At 35.7% G+C, this 19,315-nt stretch overlaps 1 protein-coding gene across 9 annotated transcripts in view; it reads left to right on the plus strand.

Moving 5' to 3' along the window:
* WDR47 (WD repeat domain 47) overlaps nt 1-19,315 on the plus strand; it is a 44,914-nt gene that overhangs the window by 21,700 nt on the left and 3,899 nt on the right. For 4 of the 9 annotated variants that reach the window (XM_019630625.1, XM_019630627.1, XM_019630630.1 and 1 more), the window contains exons 6-13: nt 2,321-2,499; nt 5,716-5,976; nt 8,964-9,039; nt 10,727-10,884; nt 14,133-14,302; nt 14,858-15,034; nt 15,664-15,795; nt 18,978-19,196. In XM_019630625.1, coding sequence (XP_019486170.1) covers nt 2,321-2,499; nt 5,716-5,976; nt 8,964-9,039; nt 10,727-10,884; nt 14,133-14,302; nt 14,858-15,034; nt 15,664-15,795; nt 18,978-19,196 — 1,372 coding nt within the window. The other 5 variants (XM_019630629.1, XM_019630632.1, XM_019630633.1 and 2 more) reach the window with 3 other exon arrangements.

Below are 19,315 nucleotides of genomic sequence, written 5' to 3' on the forward strand. Positions count from 1 at the left end.
GATGGTGCCAATTTGGGCCAGTGAAGCAACGTCTCCACAACTAGACTGAAGAACAAAAACGACAGCAACTTGTCTGTTCCCCTTTCCCCAATTCCCCAGCACTGTTCCCATCCCCCCAATTCCTCAATAAAAAAAAAAATCTTTAAAAAAAAGAAAAGTGAAAAACAGCCCATAAAATGGGAAACATACTTGCAAATCATATATCTGATAAGAGTTTAATTTCTAGACTATATAAAGAACTACAGGCATACCTTGTTTTATTGTACTTCACTTTATGGCGCTCCACAGATACTGTGTTATTTTACAAATTAAAGGTTTATGGGAACTCTGTGTCAAACAAGCCTGTCAGCACCAAAAAGATTACAACTGCTGAAGGCTTGGATGATGGTTAGCATTTTTTAGCAATAAAGTATTTGTTAATTAAGGTATGTACATTTTTTTAGACATACTGCTATTGCACACTTAATGGACTACAGTATAGTGTAAATATGCATTGGGAAAGCAATATTTCATGTAACTCGTTTATTGCAATATTCACTTTGTTGCAGTGGTCTGGAACCAAACCCATGATATCTCCAAGGTATGCCTGTACTACAACCCAACAAGAAAAAGACAAACAACCCAATTTAAAAAGGGACTTGAATAGACATTTCTCCAAAGAATGTATACAAATGACCAATAACCACATGAAAAGTTGCTGAACATCAATAGTCATTAGGGAAATGCAAATCACAACCACAATGAAATGTAACTTCCCAACTACTAAGATGACTAAAATCAAAGCAGTGGAAAATAACAAGTGTTGGTAAGGAAGTGGAGAAATTTGAACCTTCAAACGTTGCTGGTTGGAATGTAAAATGGTGCAGTCACTGTGGTTTGGTGGTACCTCAAAAAGCTAAACAAAGAATTACCATATGACCCAGAAATTCCACTCCTAGGTATAGACCCAAAAGCACTGAAAGCAAGGACTCAAAAGATATCTGTACATCTTTGTTCATAGCAGCATTATTCACAGTAGCCAAAAGGTAGAAATAACCCAAGTATTCATCCACAGATGAATGGATAAACAAAAGTTGGTCTATCCGTACATTGGACTATTATTCAGCCATAAAAGGGAATGAAGTTCTGACACATTCTACACCGCAGATGAACCTAGAAAACATGTTAAGTGAAATAAGCCAGACACAAATAAGGAACAAATATTGTATGCTATTTATATGAAATAACTAGAATAGGCAAATTCAGAGACCAAAGTAGACTGGAGATAAACAGGGGCGTGGGAGAGGGGAAATGGGGAGTTATTGTTTAATGGTTATAGATTTCTTTTTGGGGTGATGAAAATTTTTGTAAATAGATAGTGATGATGGTTGCACAACATTATAAATATAATTAATGGCACTGAATTGTACACTTAGAAATGGTTACAATGACAAATTTTATATTTTACGACAAAATTTTTTTAAAAGGACATAATTTTGTCTCAGTTATTACTAAACGTTATGAAATAGAGGAGGATTGTTACTATTTCCTGGAAAAGGAAGACAGTTTTAGCTTTAGTTAGCTGCATGAAGGTCTTGGTTAACCTTGTTGTCAGTGTTGGTCAAATTTAGAGATGATTATTTTGTTCCAGGGGAACCCTGGTTCACATGATCCATGTAATATAACCAGACTCCAGCTTGGTAAAGGACTGTTTCTTTACCAATATTGGAATTCACTTAAATATTTAAATCCTATAAGTTTGGGTGCTATAGATTCTTTTAGAAGAGTGAATTAGGAATGTTGAACTGCTAAGTTTAACACCTATTTATTCCACTTTCTTGTGAAAGACCATTTGAAACCTGAATTAAAGTATTGTTTTTGAGAAAAATTTTATAAGTTTCTCTGTAGCTTAATCTATTAAGTTAACTGTGTTGGATAAGGCTAATATTGTGTTTATTAAATATTAATGCAGTCGCTCAGGAAGTTTTTTTTTCAAGTAATATAGATAGATTTATATTAGTCTTTATCTAGATTATTTTCTTTAACCATGTCCCCCTTGTGACCACTATAATTTGTATTTTTGTCTGGGGTAAGTCAAAGATCCAAGATGACCATTCATTTTAGCCAGTCTCTTGCTGTGGAATAAAGCAAATTAGCTGATCTACTTGACTATTAAGACTCATAGATACCATGTTATTTTTCAAAGAGCAATATGTTATGTATTTTTCTAATTATTAAACATAGCTATTTGTGTATATTATTCAGCATTTATAGACGTTACTGTTGAGTGGGATATATTCAATCACAGTCTGCTCAAATATATTTTTCTAATCTTTTTAAGCTTCGAGATTCAACGGAACAATTTCAAGAATATTATAGGCAAAGGTTACGTTATCAGCAGCACTTAGAACAGAAGGAGCAGCAGCGACAGATATACCAACAGATGCTGCTTGAAGGAGGCGTGAATCAGGAGGATGGCCCTGATCAGCAGCAGAATCTTACTGAACAATTTCTTAATAGGTCGGTCTTTCAGTCACTTTTTAACATATAAGGAATTATTTAAAAGCTCTTAGAAACATGCAATCACTGCTACTTTCCATGTATAGTTTGAAATTTTAAGGCTTTGTGTTTCAAATAATGTGGAGGTACATATCTTCCAGTTACAGCATTCTGAGGGTTTATCTCGTTTTGTCCTTTCACACCTAAGTAAAGAGAGCAGAAGAGTGTGGTGGTGCTTCAGTGCCCCGGCTGGAAGCAGACTGCCAGGTGGATCCAGCTCTGTCCCAGGGTGGCTGAGGACATGTGGGAAGTTACTTAGCTTCTTTTTGCTTGTTTTCTCGTCTACTTCACCGGATTGCCATAAAGATGAAATGAGTTACTAGATATAAAGTGCCAAGAACAGTACCTGGCATATAGTAAGCACTATATTAAGTGTTAGCTGTTGTTTTTATTGTTATTTTGAGGGCTTACACTTCACATTCTTCTGAATTCAGTGTATTAAAATGATTCTTATAATTTCTGTCAAGACAGTGTAAACATATTGTTTTGAATTATAGGAGGGGTGTGTGTGTGTGTGTGTGTGTGTGTGTGTGTGTGTGTGTGTGATATATATATATATATATATATATATATATATATATATATATATATATATATATATATATATATATATATATATTGGGTTGTCAGAAACGTCATGGTGCATTTTTGCAACGAAAACCAGAAAAAATATGTCATGACATTTCTGACAGCCCAATATATAATATAGTTTTTATATATATATATATATATATATATATATATATATATATATGTATATATCAATCATGGTTTTTAAATTAATAAACCAGAATATGTGTATTTAAATGTGTAAGAGTAAATGAGTTAATTTATATAAAATTACTTAGAATAATTCTCGGCATATAAGAAGTGCCATAATTGGCTATCATCACAATTATGATTAGGCAATGCAGTGGTGATTGTCAGTTCTTTACTTGGTTCAGTAATATTGGAAGTAATCTGCTAGGCTTGTGCAAGTCAGTGATCCTGAAGTTTATCCTGCCTATAAACCGTCACACAAGGAATGTTTATAATGGTAATCTAAAGAGTCTAAGTAGGCCTCTGAACACTCAATTTGAAGATGGTTTTCTTATCACCTCTGATTAAGTCCGCAGCTTATCAGAATTTTCCTAATTTGATGAATTGGCACTTCTGGTCCTTGGATCGCTTCTCCTTATCCATAAAAATCGTGGTTGCAGTTCGACTCCCTGACTATTTTTCAGCAAAAGCAGATATCTAGCATTAAGTCAGAATTTGAAGTGGAAAGGTTCTGCGATGCCAGTAGTGGTAGGGATGTACTCCTCAGGAAAAAAGTTAAACTGTTCAAGATGGTTTTTCCTTCCTTTAAAGACAATTATAAATAGGATTAAAATTAGTGGGTTGTCGGAAAAGTCATGATGTATTTTTTCTATGTTTTTCGTTGCAAAAATGCGTTATGACTTTTCTGACAACCCAATATTTCTTGGAATTTAGGCTCCATGTAGAGCATATTTATTGTTTAACAGCTAGTCTCAATTTCTTCAGAGATCAGAATTTAAAATTACATTAAAAGGTAAGTAAGTTATAAAAATCCATGGGCTAACCAGGCCTATTATTAAGTATGAATGGATGTTTATCCTAAACTTTTGTAAATTAGTTTCATATAAATTCTCCGTTATTCTCTTAACTTTTTCTAATGTATTTTGTTTTTTAACCCTTTAATATAATACTCTTATTCAATTTTTTTTTTAGGCCCTTGAGTTTTGTATCTGAGCCAGTATGGGGACTTTAAAATACTTGACTAATACCAAGGACCAACTGAATAGAGATAGAATCTATAAATTAAGACATGCTTTTTGCCCTTAATGTTTTATTCTTCCAAGTCATTCTAGCAACAGAGCTTACTTTCCAGATTTAAATTTTGCTTCTTCCTTCCAAGAGCAATAGTAAGAGAGAAATAAAAGTTATGTTGTATAATAGATCTTATTAAAAAAAATCAACTAAAGTATGATAGGATTTTTATTAACAGTACTGTATCACTACTTTATACCTCTTGATATTTTGTTTCTATTAATACTAATAATTGGCATCACTGATTTGGCACTTATTATAGGAATATTCTGCCCCTCCCCCATCCTCTTCTACTTTTAGAGAGTCAAAATGATATGTCAGCATTTTAGACTATTCATGCTTAGCATTTATCAAATTTATTTGACCTCAGACTCTTTTTTATATACAGAGCATTGCACAGGGTTAGTGTTTCCTAGAAAGATATTTTGGAAATACTGCCTATTTAAAATTTTTAACTGATAAATATTTAGTAATGGCTGCCAACATCTTTAATACTATTGAACTGTGCGCGCGCGCGCACACACACACACACACACACACACAAATGTTAGAAAATATAGAGTGAACCACAACACCTCTTGGTAATCATATCCCTTGCGTAGTCCTCTCTCAAATTAAATCTAGCCTGGAGACAGTGATGCTGGACCAGTTCTGGATGTAAATCTTAAGAAAGCCTGGCCTCCTCTTTGTGTCCCTTGGATCCCTGAATCCAACAGAAGGAGTCAGGCTACTATGATATAGAGGCTTATGGTGAGGAAAAGGCCATGAGACTAACTTGTTTTGCTCCCTGTTTTATCTCCCTAATGTCTGGATCAGAGTCTGGCAAATAGTCTTTGTAGAATGAATGAATGTGTGAATAATAGGATGACACTTGACTTTGTCCCATCATGGCCTGCTCTAGTCATTTATTTCCTAGTTGACATGGTATTACTAGACAGCTGAAATGAAAATGGCTTGTCTCATTTTGTTGGTGAGAAATTTTGGTAGTGGTGATATTTTTACTGACTATTTTTGGAAATTAAGTTTTAAATTAAAAATTAAACCAAAGTTATACCAGAGAAGAAACAAGCTTTTTTCTGTTTTTATGGTAAAAGGTATTTAAAAAGTCAGTGGTACCCATTATCCCTATTTCCTTTGCAGGGGTATACTATAGAAAAATGTGGATCTTCTTTCAGTATCTTGGTTATGTTTTAAGCTGAAGATGGTAATTTTTTAGTACTAAACTGGCCAGGTATTATATATTATATGTGCATGTATTCATTTACCTTCTAAAACTTTTAATCTTATATATATTAGGAATGTGATTAAGTTTTTATTTTAATATAATTACATTGTTTTATTTTATAGGTCCATTCAAAAGCTTGGTGAATTAAATGTTGGAATGGATAGCCTTGGCAATGAGGTCTCAGTGATCAGCCAGCAATGTAATGGGAGCAAAGGCAATGGATCTAATAATTGTTCTGCAGTTAGCTTTGCTACACCGCCCCAAGACTCTAGTCAGAGATTAACACACGATGCTTCAAATATCCACACAAGCACTCCTCGTAACCCTGGATCAACAAACCACATACCTTTTCTTGAGGAATCACCTTCTAGTGGAAACCAAATGTAAGTGCTTTACTTTGTAAAACTTGTAAATAGTAATTTCCTACTAATGAATAGAAGTATAGACATTTGAACTTCTCTTTGGAGCCTTACAGATAGTTTTTTTTATTAATCTTCCTTCGTTTATCTAGATTTTCTTCTACTGACTTCTAAGTCTTTTAATAGTCTTTACTCCCCTGTTTTTCTTTTTGTTTTCTCACCACCACCAAGACAATCTATTTTTTAATAAGCCATCTTACTCAGGGACCATATAGTTTTAGGCTTTATCTTCTCCCTGATTTTCTTTTTTCTTTCCATTGGTACCTTTCAACATATAATCTTTTAATTCACAGACTTTCAGGGCACAGGAGGTGTTTTAACATGGTGGAATGATTGCAGCAAGGCAGTTACAGCAATTGGAGACTTCTTCCATATTTATGTTTTCCCTAGTCAGGGAAAATTTTTTTTATCCTGCTATCATTAGTAAACAAGTGTTAATTTATGCAGTGGGAATAGTTAAGGAGCATTTTCTTCATCTACTCTTCACATGAAACACCTTTGAGAGTGGTTCATTTGAAAATGCGTAACTTGCTTTGGCATTTGGGATGTTTATAGGAAATCAGCCTTATAAATTTAGTATCAAAAACTCTAGTTTTATACTTAAGAGCATTAGTTTATCTAATGTTTGCTTATTTATTATAGTTCCTGTAACACTGGTTTTGTGTACCCCCAAAAGTAGAACTCAAATTTTAAAATTAAATTGTTATCTTTATCAAGATAATATACATACCTGGTTTAAAAAGACAAATAGCACTTCAAGGCTTAATATAAAACAGAATCCCCTGATTTCTGGTCAAGATGGAGGAGTAGGAAGCATTCCAATATATTATTATGCATTGTTGACAAAATAACAAAACAAAATAACTCAGAATCTCTCGTCTTACCCATCTTTGTCCTTGATTCCTGCTTCCATTAGGCTGCCATTTTCAACCCAGGTAGCTGTTTCTTTTGCTATATATCTCCATATTTCTGAATAACATGCTTCTATTACTATTCCATAGATTCTCTTCCAATTAGATTTGGCTACCGTACTCCCCACCCACAACACATTCACTTTGTCTATTCCTTTTCAATATATATCAATTTTTGTTTATGTCAGTATTCAGTGTTAACATTTCTATGGCCATGTAAACCTTATTTACAATTGAGTCATGTTGTGTAATATGATTAAATTTCCTTTTCATGCAACTTTTTATTGTGTGTGTGTATGTGTGCGCATGCTTAGTTTTCTTCGTACCTATAACTAAACTATATGCAAATGCTTTGACAGAACTGTAAAATTATAAAACTATTTTATTATAGTAAAAAAAATCAGGTACTTTTTCTTTTTATTTTTTTTACCCTCGGGAGACATCCCTCCAGCATCACTCCTGCTTCACTTTATATCCATTGTTTCTAGGCAATTTTATTCAGGCCTAGAGAATCCTGGGATTTGCCTTCACCATCCTCCTGGGAATTTCCTTTGCCTCTTCCCTCTATTGGATCCCCTGTTTTCAGGGTCTCATGTAGTTTTCTGAAAAGAGCTACATCAGAAGGAAGGTTTTTGAGACTTTGCATGGCTAAATATTTCACATTTGATATGTTAGCATAGCTGACTATAGAATTCTCAGATGGAAATCATAAACTCTGAGGAGAGTTTCAAAGGCATTGATACATGTTTCAGTGTTTTTGTTAAGAAGTCTGATGCCATTTTCACCTGATCTTTGTATGAAGCCAGGTAATTTTTCCACTTTGGAATTTTTTAGACTTTTTTCCCCTTCACTATGATATACATCAGAGTGGGCATATTGTGCTTCATTTTGCTGGGTATTTTGGGGACTCTTTTAAGCTGGAAACTTAAGTTCTGGGAAATAGAAAAAAATGTTATTTAGCAATTTCCTCATCTCCATTTTCTATTAATTTTTTTCTGCTACAGTATTTTTATTTTTTGAACTCTTTCTTAATCTCTAATTTCCGTTAAAAATTTTTTATAGATCTTTTTCTTGTTTCCTGGATTATTTCCTCATATCTCTAAGAATTTTAATTATATTATAGCATTTGTTTCCTGAATTCCCTGTCTTCTTGCAAATTCCTTTTGTTTGTTTTCGTCCCTGGGTTTTATCTAGGAGACTTTCTTCAAGTAGCTGGAAATCTTTTACTATCTGTGAAGAGTCAAGCATTAAAAAAATGTTGACTGGGGCCTGCCGAGTGGCCCAGTTGGTTAAGAGCTCGCTCAAGAGCGTAAGCTCTGAGCAAAAGCGGTTCGATTCATGGCCTGAGCTGAGCTGCTGCTGAGCTGCCAGCAGGTGGCAGGATGACTCAGCTAAAAAAAAAAATGTTGACTGGAAGGAAGGTCTATATATATGGATGGATCTGTCTTACCCGTTGGCCCCTCAAAAAAGTGATTAAGTAGAAACATTGTTTTATGGTGGGGCCCTCAAATGTCAGTTTCTGTTAGTCTTTTCTCTTGAGCCAGATAATTTTCCTGAACAGCAATCCAAGTTCCTGGCCGGAGTGGGATTTAAGCATAGCAACCAGGATTGTCGAACTAGCAGGGGAAAGGTATTTGATATCTTACTATAAAATTTGTGGACTTTTTTTTTTTTTTTTTTAGCTGAGCCATCCTGCCACCTGTTGGCAGCTCAGCTCGGGCCAGGACTCGAACCACTGTTGCTCAAAGCTCACACTCTTGAGCGAACTCTTAACCAACTGAGCCACTGGCTGGCCCAAAATTTGTGGACTTTGACTTATTTTCATTTCCAGAATGGCTTCTCACTCCTTCCTTACAACTATGCATGGTGTTACTGAATCCAAAGCCTCTTAATAAATGGCTTCAGAGAGTAACTTTGACTGGAAATAGGGTCATTTGCCAAAAAAAATAAAAAATAAAAATTAGAGATTGAAAGGATAAATTAATTTAGTTTCTGTTTTGATATTCAGAATAAACTTTATTTGAATTTCTACTCACACAGCTCATCAGAACATTTGGTCATTAAGCCACCTTTTGGAGATTCTTCAGGGACTCTTTCAAGGTCAAGAGGGGAAGAGGTAATACTTTGGGGACGGTTTCAGTGTTTTTATATATACTTACAAAGTTTGCTAAGGAATTCTCAATTCAAAGGAAGGACCAATTTTGGAAATAGTTATTATTGTTAATGCAGCATTTATCTCAAGGTAGTTGAGCTTTCACTAGGCTAAGTGAAGAGGTTGCCTCAAAAGCCCATTTAAGAGTATTCATATTAATGGCCCAGTAGAGATCTTCGTGCATGAGTTGGGGCTGTGCATTGCTCTCTGAACTCTATGTTCAGTTATTATTGATATCTCCTGTGGGCTTCTCATCAGTGTGCCTGTTTTTTGCTTCAGAATCAGACATCCTTCCCTAACTAGTATACAGCTTCACTTTTATCTTATTTTCTCTAGTTTAAATTTTAACCCCTGCTAACATAAATGAAGTTGACTATTTTTGTGATAAGCACCTAGGACTATTTGTCCCTTGCACAAAGAAACATGGTTGCCTAGTGTTTCCAGTTCTTTTGATTTCTAAGAGAAGCTAGAACTATAGATTTTTATGTGAACTCTATTTTCAAAATGACAACAAATTAAAAAAAATTTAAACCCACTGGAGAAGAGCAATAAAGCTTATTTGTGGCTCTGCCACTTCTGCTATAAAGCAATTATTAGTAATAATTATTATTAATATGCTATAGCCCATTCTTCTGTTACTTGCCCATGCTGTTTGTTTGGCAGTCATATTTCTTGTATATGAATTATTAGAAAAATGTAACATTTCTAGTAAAATAAATTCATATGAATAATATAACAATTTAATTCAATTACACCAGAGAAACATAATGTGACATATCAGGTTGACCCCCTATTCCTCCATAAGGATGTATTCATGAATACATAAAAGTTTGGATAGGGAGAGGCATAATCTCTTCATAGATATAGTTACTATGGGTCCTAGAGCTCTCAGGATACAACCAGAGCTAAAGTGGTTTACCTTTGTGTATGCACTTGACATTCATACTTCCCAAAGACAGGACTTGGTATGGTCTGTTGACCACACCCAGTCTGGATGTCCTTCTTCTAGGTCCAGTTATTCTGGTCAGGGTAGCAGAGTGACTTCAAATGACACCAATAGCAGGAGTCACCAAAGCTTTTTTATACAGAACTATTTCAACTTGCCTTCCTCAGAAGAGAGCTGTAAAATGAGGCTCAAATAAAATGTTCGGATTAAAATAATTTTTACAATTTTCAAAAGGGTGTTTTACAATTTCAGTATGAAATATTAAAGTATTACTTGCTGGAGATAATGTCAAACTTTTTTTTTTTTTACCCTAAGTGTACTATAGAATAGTCCTTTAATACTTCCTACTTTTAGAAACACAAATAATGTTATGTTGTTTTTAGAAGGCTGTATATGTGGGCTATTTTTTTTCCTTGACAAGGAGAACTTACTATGGGAATGTGTATTCTTATACTTTGTCATAGTCAGTGAAGAAAAACTTGAGTTTCTGTAACCTATCTGAGCTTAGTTAGCAATGAGTAGCAAAAAATGGAAAAATTGGGGTTAATTGGGTTTGCCATTTAACAGAATATATGATTGTAGGTAACAAACATAAAGTGATAAAGTGAATAATACAGGTTCAAATGAATTTAAAATGGGATAAAGATGAATTCTTTCAAATTCATTTTTTTCATAGGATGACTTTCATGTTCATTCTTTCTATAGGATGACAAATCAAAAAAGCAGTTTGTTTGTATTAATACCCTAGAAGACACACAGGCTGTTAGAGCAGTGGCTTTTCATCCAGGTGGTGGTTTATATGCTGTCGGTTCAAATTCGAAAACGCTGAGAGTATGTGCTTATCCAGAAGTAATTGATCCAAGGTAAGGATAGATGGTTTGTATTGCCATTCTTGCTTTAGTTTTTAATTTAGCTATATTGGTTCCTTTTTCAGAATTGCCATTCAGTAGTGTTTAATTTTTATTTCTTTTTATTAAGTTTTATAATTTTTATATTCAGTGCTTAGGATATATACCTAAGAATTATTGATTAAAATGTTTTCAGTTAGGCCATTGTTCATTTAACTCTAGTTTTCCTTATTTCCATGGCTTCTGTATTTTGTTTTTTTAATCTTAAAAATTCTTATGTTCCAGTTAAATTACATAAGATAAAGTAATGCTAGTTATATACTTTGAGAAAATAATACACTTCTTATAATAATAGCTTCAAAGATGTATTAGGTTGAACTATATGAAATTGCTGATATTTGACCATTTTGACCTACAAACACTCCATTTTCGTTTGGTCAACCTAACTATGATTTTACCTTGTTTTTAACAGATTATGGGATTTGAAAATAAAACATATGTCTTTAAAGGCATATGTCATTAAAAATGGGCATATGACCTTATTAGGCATGCAACAATTCTTTAAAGAAAGTACATAGTTTATTTATATAACCTCACAGAAAACTGAATTTGAACTTCTTACTCGTTGATTAGGTACTCTTTTTGTCAATTTATTTGTTAAGGCTTTTACTATAAGAATAAGTCAGCATAATAAAGACCATGAGCCATTTGGTAGATTTTGTGATTAGAGAAATGAATTCCACAGATGGAATAGTTTTCATATCATTAGACAAAAACACCCAAACAAAACAAGCCACAAATCCTTAAAAATTAAATATAAAAATTTTTATACTTAATTTTGTTGTTACTTAATTGTTATCTATGTTTTGGAAATTTTTTACAACCCTTTAAGTCATTTTTATTATAACCCTAGTTTGGAGAACAGAGGGGTGACATTATTTATTTATTTGCATTTTTTTGGTATCTCTGTATCTGAAAGCAGAAATTTAGGCTCTTACACTGCAGTAGCAATTAAACGTTGGGAAAGGGATTGGCTGCTTCTAGGTGATAGTAATATAATTTATTGGTGCTCATTATGTTAGTTAAATAGGAATACATGATGAGAATAGGCAGAATTCCAGGTCAAAGAGTGGAAAATAGCAATAATTTTGGAGACAGTGTCAAAGACTTGTATATTTAGGGTTAACTTGACCTTAAGTTAACTGTTTCTCCTTTTTGTATTTCTTATGCCAGCATAGATGTTTCATAGACTGCTCATGAAGAAAGTGATTTTTATGAAAATAAACTTATTTAATTAATAGATTTTGAGCTCCTGTGTGCTAGGTACTATTCTAGGGTTTGGGGGCAGTTGTGATTAAAGGAACATGTTCTTTGACTTTATGGAACTTCTGGTTTAGTGGGGAAGATGAACATATATGCAAATAAACATACAAACAAATATAATTATACATTGTGTTAAGTGTTATGAAGAAAAAGTACAAGGTGCTGTTAAGGAGAACAGGGATTTGGGAGGATTGGGGAGTCAGAGAAAGGCCTCTCTGAGGAAGAGGAATTAAAACAGTTCTGAGGAGGAGGAGAACCCAACCAGGTGAAGAGAAGGGAGAAGATAGTAAACCAGAGGGAACATGAAGTGAAAAGGAGCTTGGCTTTTTGAGGAACCAAAATAAGTTCAGATTGCCTGGAGTATTATGAGTTGGATTGTGATGAGGCTACAGAGATAGACATGAACTCAATTATGCAGAGGTTTGTAGCCATTTTGTATTTGATCCCGGGTGCAATGGGAAGCTGCTGAAAGTTTTTTTTGTTTGTTTGTTTTTAGATTTTTTTTATTGGGGAATTGGGGGGATGGGAACAGTGCTGGGGAATTGGGGGAAGGGGAAGAGACAAGTTGTGTCGTTTTTGTTCTTCAGTCTAGTTGTGGAGGACGTTGCTTCACTGGCCCAAGTTGGCACCATCATTGCGCTCTTCCTGGGTGAGGCACATCAGTCGCCGGCTTCTGGGCGCCGCTCACTGCAGCTGCTGGCCGCTCACGCTGGCTGCTGGCTACACACGGTAGCCAATGGCAACCCACTGCCACAGGGGTTGCAGCCTACGCCATCGCCGGCGACTCATGGCAGCCCAGCTCCAAGTTGAGCTGTTGCTCAGCATCTTAGCTGTAGAGGGCAGTGTCACTGGCCCTCATATGTGGGATCCGAACCGGGGCCTTCTGGCATCCCAAGCCAGTTCTTAACCATCGCGCCACTCGGCCGGCCCCGCTGCTGAAAGTTTTGAGCAGAGCAGTGTTGTGATCTAAGATGATCACTCTGGCTGTGGGTCAGATGGCAGTAAGAGTGGATGCTAGGAGAAAGGAAGGAGGTTGTTGTCATTGATGGCTAGTGTAATGGCAACAGAGATGGAGCACAATGGATGGAGGGAAAATCCATTTAAAGAAAGAATTAGTAGGCCTTGGCGGTGAATTGGATATACAACTGAGAAGAGAATCTTCCTATTGCATCTATTTTCTGGATTAATATTAAGCACCTTCTGGGCATTGGAGATGTATCAGTCTTCTTTCTTTTTAAAAATTTCTTAATTATGAAAAATTTGAAGCATACACAGAAATAGAGACTAGTACTCTAAAATGCAATAGTTGTCAAGATTTTTGTCACATTTGCTTTGTCCTTATTGTTTGTTTGCTTAAGTAGTTTAAGGTAAATCCTATTAGATATATCATTTCACCCTTTAGGATGAATCTTCAAAAATATGTATAATTTCTTACATAGGTTTGATGTTATCATTATACCTTACTGTTAGTGGGTTGTCATGGCAACATGTACCCCTGCCAGATTTTAAACTCTGGACGAGCTCTTGCCTCCTTTACTTGTTATCCATCCCCCAGCTCCAGGCAACTGCTCATATTATATGTTTAATAAATGTTTATTGAACTTTTTGAGTTTGTAAGCATTCTTAACTCTTTTAAAATTTTTTTGTGTTTCTGAGTTAAAAATCCATTAAAAATATGTGAAATGGAGATTTTAAGAAAAATGTCCTGTTCCCTATGTGGTCTGAAATAAGAGTTAGGTTAATAATGATTTATAATTTTACTTTTGGGTTTTAAATATACTTTAAGTTTATTTCATCTAAGATGTTGAAAATTGTTATTAACATGTTGTCTGATACTCTTTTTGCTCGCTCCCTCAAGAACAACCATTATAGAGAACTTCATATTCATTAACTTTAGCAAGCAAGAAATTGAAATATCTTTCTGTAATTTTTCTTTCTAGTGCACATGACACCCCTAAGCAGCCAGTGGTGCGTTTTAAAAGGAATAAACATCATAAAGGATCCATTTACTGTGTGGCATGGAGTCCTTGTGGACAGTTATTAGCAACAGGATCAAATGACAAATACGTCAAAGTGCTGCCCTTCAATGCAGAGACTTGTAATGCAACAGGTAGGGCCCAAGTATGCAAGCAGTAGCTCACCAGTGTATTTGTATGTTTCCCCATGTTGTATTTCTGATATACGTCTGTACTGCTTTTAATAACATCTAAGAATACAGCCTTAAGAAGAATTTTTTTACATTCTCATTGCTTAGTTGCATTCATGAGGCATTACTCTTTTTTAGTAAGTTCTAACAGGTGTCCAGGTTGTGTCTAATCCTTGGAAAATTACCGTTATCAGAAAAATAACTTTTAAATAATTACCAGAATTTTATTACTGTATATGTTCTAGAGAGTATCTGTCTTCTCTTTCATTTTCTCTGGGGTAAAAGACAAGAAGGTAAACTACTTAGCTCTGTTTTAGAGATGATGGTAACTGAATCAGTATTTTGATTTCTTGAAGTTCTTTGCTCAGTAAAGTGAAATTGATTATAATACCAATCCTTAAATGAAAATATAAACCATACCACTCTACCATTATTCTTGGTCAATTTTGAGGCAGTTTAGCAATCTCAAATTATCACAGTAAGTTGAGCAGCATCTTTTTGTTTTAATTCTTCTTGCTGTTTCAGGACCGGATCTGGAATTTAGCATGCATGATGGGACAATTAGAGACTTGGCATTTATGGAAGGCCCGGAAAGTGGTGGAGCTATTTTGATAAGTGCTGGCGCAGGGGACTGTAATATTTATACAACCGATTGTCAGAGAGGACAGGGCCTGCATGCTCTGAGTGGACACACTGGTATGTGCCATCAGTCTCAGAGGCTGTTTTTCTTTTTATTCAACCTGTGATTTTTCCCCTTCTGCGTTTTATTAATGGGATATATTTCATCAAAACGATTTCTTCAAGACAGGACATTTTTCAGAAACTTAAATTGTTAACTTTAGGTGACAACACAGTACTGATGGGTAACATTTCCCTGTGTTAAGTCCTTTACTTACACACATAATTCCTTAATTTAATCCTCACAACGACCTTAAGGGGAAGAAAGTTTTATCTCCATCTCATCCATGAAGAAGGTGAAACTTGAAAACGCAAAATGACTTGGCTAACATCTTATGGCTAAATGTGGCAGAACTGAGATATGACCCTAGGTCTGTCTCTTCCAAAGCTGTTGATCTAACCCCAAATTTTGTGTGGAAATTCTGTGTGGAAAATTTGCCATAATTTCAAATAAAAATGTTTTTTAAGTACTAATATGAGGTCGTAAGCCACTGAGTCACCAATGTAAATATGTGGAAAATCTCTACCACATAGTACATTTGATTAACCAGATCATGGCATGCCCAATAATAAGGAGTACTTAGCTTTGAATGTGTTTTAGAAAAGGACTATTTTACATTAATAACTGAATATATGATCTTTAATAGGCCATATTTTAGCACTTTATACCTGGAGTGGTTGGATGATTGCATCTGGTTCCCAAGATAAGACTGTTAGATTCTGGGATCTTCGAGTACCAAGCTGTGTTCGTGTTGTTGGCACAACATTCCATGGAACTGGTAGGTTTTTCTATAATTTAAATGAATTTTGACGAGGAAGAAACTTTATAAATTTCACTCACCTACTCCTTCTCCCCTGCAATATATATGTTAAAAAATAAAAAGAACAATAGTAAAGTAAATACTTGGTATTTCATAGAATACTTTAAGTTCTTCCAAAAATGCTTTTACCTATTACTTTATTTGTAAAAATAATATTCAGCTTAGGAAACCGAGGCCCAGGGAGATTAATACCATGTCCTAATTATTCTGTTAGCAGGGCCATTTAGACCTTGGTGTTAATAATTTTGTCTTGTTTTGTTTGCTTAGTTTCTATATATTTATCTTTAATTTATCTCTAAACTGTCCCCCTAGTTGTCTAAATTATTTTCGGCCCCTTTTCTCTCCTTTCAGAGACTTCAATTTTTTGGTCATCTTCTCTCTCTTGCAACATTAACATCTCCTTGTCTACCAGATCTCTCCTTCTGTGCTTCTCTACCATATACACATATATACAAACATTTTATAGAGTTGGCAATGACCCAAAGTTTCTTTGTTGACCTCCTTATCCCCCTCCCAGCTCTGACCCTGATATTTTTCTCCCTTTCTTACCCAGATGTCTGAAAAGTCTTGCCTACATACACTGTTTCCATTTCTTCACCCTCAGACTTCAGTCTACCCCAGTCTGTCTTCTGCTGCAACTCCTCTAACAAGAGCTGCCTTTTCAAGATCACCAACAATCTTCATGTTGTCAAATCATTTTTAAATCCTTATTTGACTTCAATTCTCAGTGGCATGCAGCAGCTGACCTCTTCCTCTTTTCTTTTGGGCATTCTACTCTTCTTTTACCTTTCTGGATAACTACTCCTTTGCTGGTTCTTCCTCCTCTGTGCAACCTCTAAATTTTGGCAGGGACTAACGTCCTAGGACTCAGGACCATTGTCTCCTTTTTTTCTCCAGATGAGTACATCTATTCCCTCAGCTTTAAGTATAGCTAATATGCTGGTAGACATTACATTTTCATCTCTAGCCCAAACTTCTGTGTGCCAGGCTCATATTTCTAACCCACTTACTTGACCTCTCCTTTTGGATATCTCACAGGGTATCTCTAACTTTACATGTCCTAAACAAAACTTTGAAAACCTCTCCCTTCAAATGTTACTGCCCCAGACCTCCTCACCTAAGTGGCCCCACCTACCCATTGTTCATGCCCCAAACCCTGAAGTCTCCCTAGACGCCCCTCCCCCATCTCTTCTTTCCTCCAGAATCCAGTCTAAAAGCAAATCTGTGTTTTAGCCTCCAAAATCTATCTTAAACCCGCCTAGTACTTTTCATCTTTATTGCCACCACTATAGGATAAACCACCCTCTCTCAACCACTGCAAGAGCTTCCTTCCTCTCCTCTGCGCCTCTACTTGCCTCCTCTAGCCTGTGGCCACACAGCAGCCAGAGCACATTACATCTTGCTTACAACACCTTGATGACCTCACATTGCTCTTAGGTTAAAACGCAGACTCGACCATGGCCTACGAGACCCTGCTTGATCTGGCATTGTGAACCCTTCTAGTCTCATCTCAGATCACTTGCTTCTTTCCTTTAAGTTCCTGGAACATGCCAAACTCCTCCTACCTGCAGTGAAGTCACATGCTGTTTCCTTGGCCGGAAATGTTCTTCCACTTGTATTCTAATGGTTAGGTCCTTCTCGTCTTGATAGTGCAGGCCCAAGGGAGTAGTGATCTAATAACTTTGTTGAATAAATAAACCTGGATTTCTGTTTGCACCATAAACTTTGCATGTGTGAAACTAAACTCATTATTTCCCCTGCATATCGGCTCTTCTTCCCATTTTCCCTGTTTTTGATAATGGTTCTCTTATTTCCTCATGCAACTAGATTTGAAATCTGGGACTCATTTTCACTCCTTTTTTTTGCCCCCATCAAGGCAGTTAATTGCCAAGACTGTTGATTATTTATTTTTTTTTCTGAAATCTGTCTATCCTCATTTAGGCCCTTATTCTCTTGTTATTCTATTCTATCTTGTCTGCCAGTGGCTTCCCTTCTCTCTAATCTGTGCATTTTAATTTGATACACATTTTCACATGAGTTAATCTTCCCAAAGTACTGCTTGGATTATGTAATTCTCTTCCTTGGAAACCTGCAGTGATGTTTCACTGTACACAGGAACAAGTTCAAACTCTGCAGTTTGGGATTCAAGATGCCTGATAGTCTGGCCCTAACCTGCCTTTTATGTCTTAGCTACAAGCTACCTTTTATGTTAACTGGTTAAACCAAGTAACTCCAGCCATACTAAGGCGCCTATCCTGAAGCAGTTTTATACTTTCCCTGCAAACATTTTCTATGTAATTCTTCCCAATCATATTACGTGTGTGTGTAATACATGTAAACACACACATGCTCTTATTTATGCTGTTTACTATTCTTCGACATCTAAGTTATATCTGTTTTTTCTGTGAAGTCTTCCCAGGCCAGTTTGGTCTAGAACAGTGTTCTTCAACCTTGTTTTTATTAATGTCCCTGCTAAGAGGAAAACTAAATTAATTTTTTGCCTCACAAGAGAACTTAAATACTAAGTAAGATTTTGTTGGGTGCAGTTGAGCTTTGGCGGGCTACAAACTGTTGTTAATGGTTAAGATTTTTTCATCCTCTGAGCACCATTTTGCACCCTGTTGGGGGCACTGTTGACCCCATTGAAGATAGATGCATGGTCCAGAGTTAGGGTTCCGACCTGTGGCCTTAGAGCTTATTTTCTGTTCAGTTCCCGTTGGTCGTTAATCATGTGTTGCTTAGAGACATTTTCTACACTGTGTCTGAAACATTTTTTAATTTAATTTCTTGTTCTCCCAACTAGACTCTAAACTGGGTATGGGACTATTTCTGGACACTTACCCAGCAGTGAAGACACTACATTAGGAAAACTGGTTCATCTATTGCACTGTAGGTAACGGTGTCCCAGATGACAAAAAAAAAGGACTTTCTTATTTCTCACAGAACCTTGCTTCATGCTTTGCCCCTTAAAAGGACACAAGTGTTTATTGGTTGACTGTTAATTTGGATTTTTCCATAACTGAGCAGTATTGGTAAGCTACATTACATTTTTAGTGTATGGTTCAGTGAACATAATGAGCCGTTGCTGTTTACTATATTGATTTTTCCACATTGAAACTTACGCTCCTCCTGCTTTGCAGGCAGTGCAGTGGCATCTGTAGCTGTAGATCCCAGCGGCCGTCTCTTAGCCACAGGACAAGAAGATTCTAGCTGCATGTTGTATGACATAAGAGGAGGAAGGATGGTACAAAGTTACCACCCTCATTCCAGTGACGTTCGCTCTGTTCGATTCTCCCCTGGAGCTCACTACTTGCTAACAGGATCCTATGATATGAAAATAAAGGTGACAGACCTACAAGGTGATGGAGATTGACTTCTTTCCCTTTTTTTTTTAGTCTCTCCTTTTCTATTTAGGAATCTTTTTTTTGTTGTTAATCTGGTGGGATTGAGTATATAATATTTTTATTTTTATTTATTT

Source organism: Hipposideros armiger, unplaced genomic scaffold, assembly GCF_001890085.2.
Source record: "Hipposideros armiger isolate ML-2016 unplaced genomic scaffold, ASM189008v1 scaffold_924, whole genome shotgun sequence".
NCBI classification, from domain to species: Eukaryota; Metazoa; Chordata; class Mammalia; order Chiroptera; family Hipposideridae; genus Hipposideros; species Hipposideros armiger.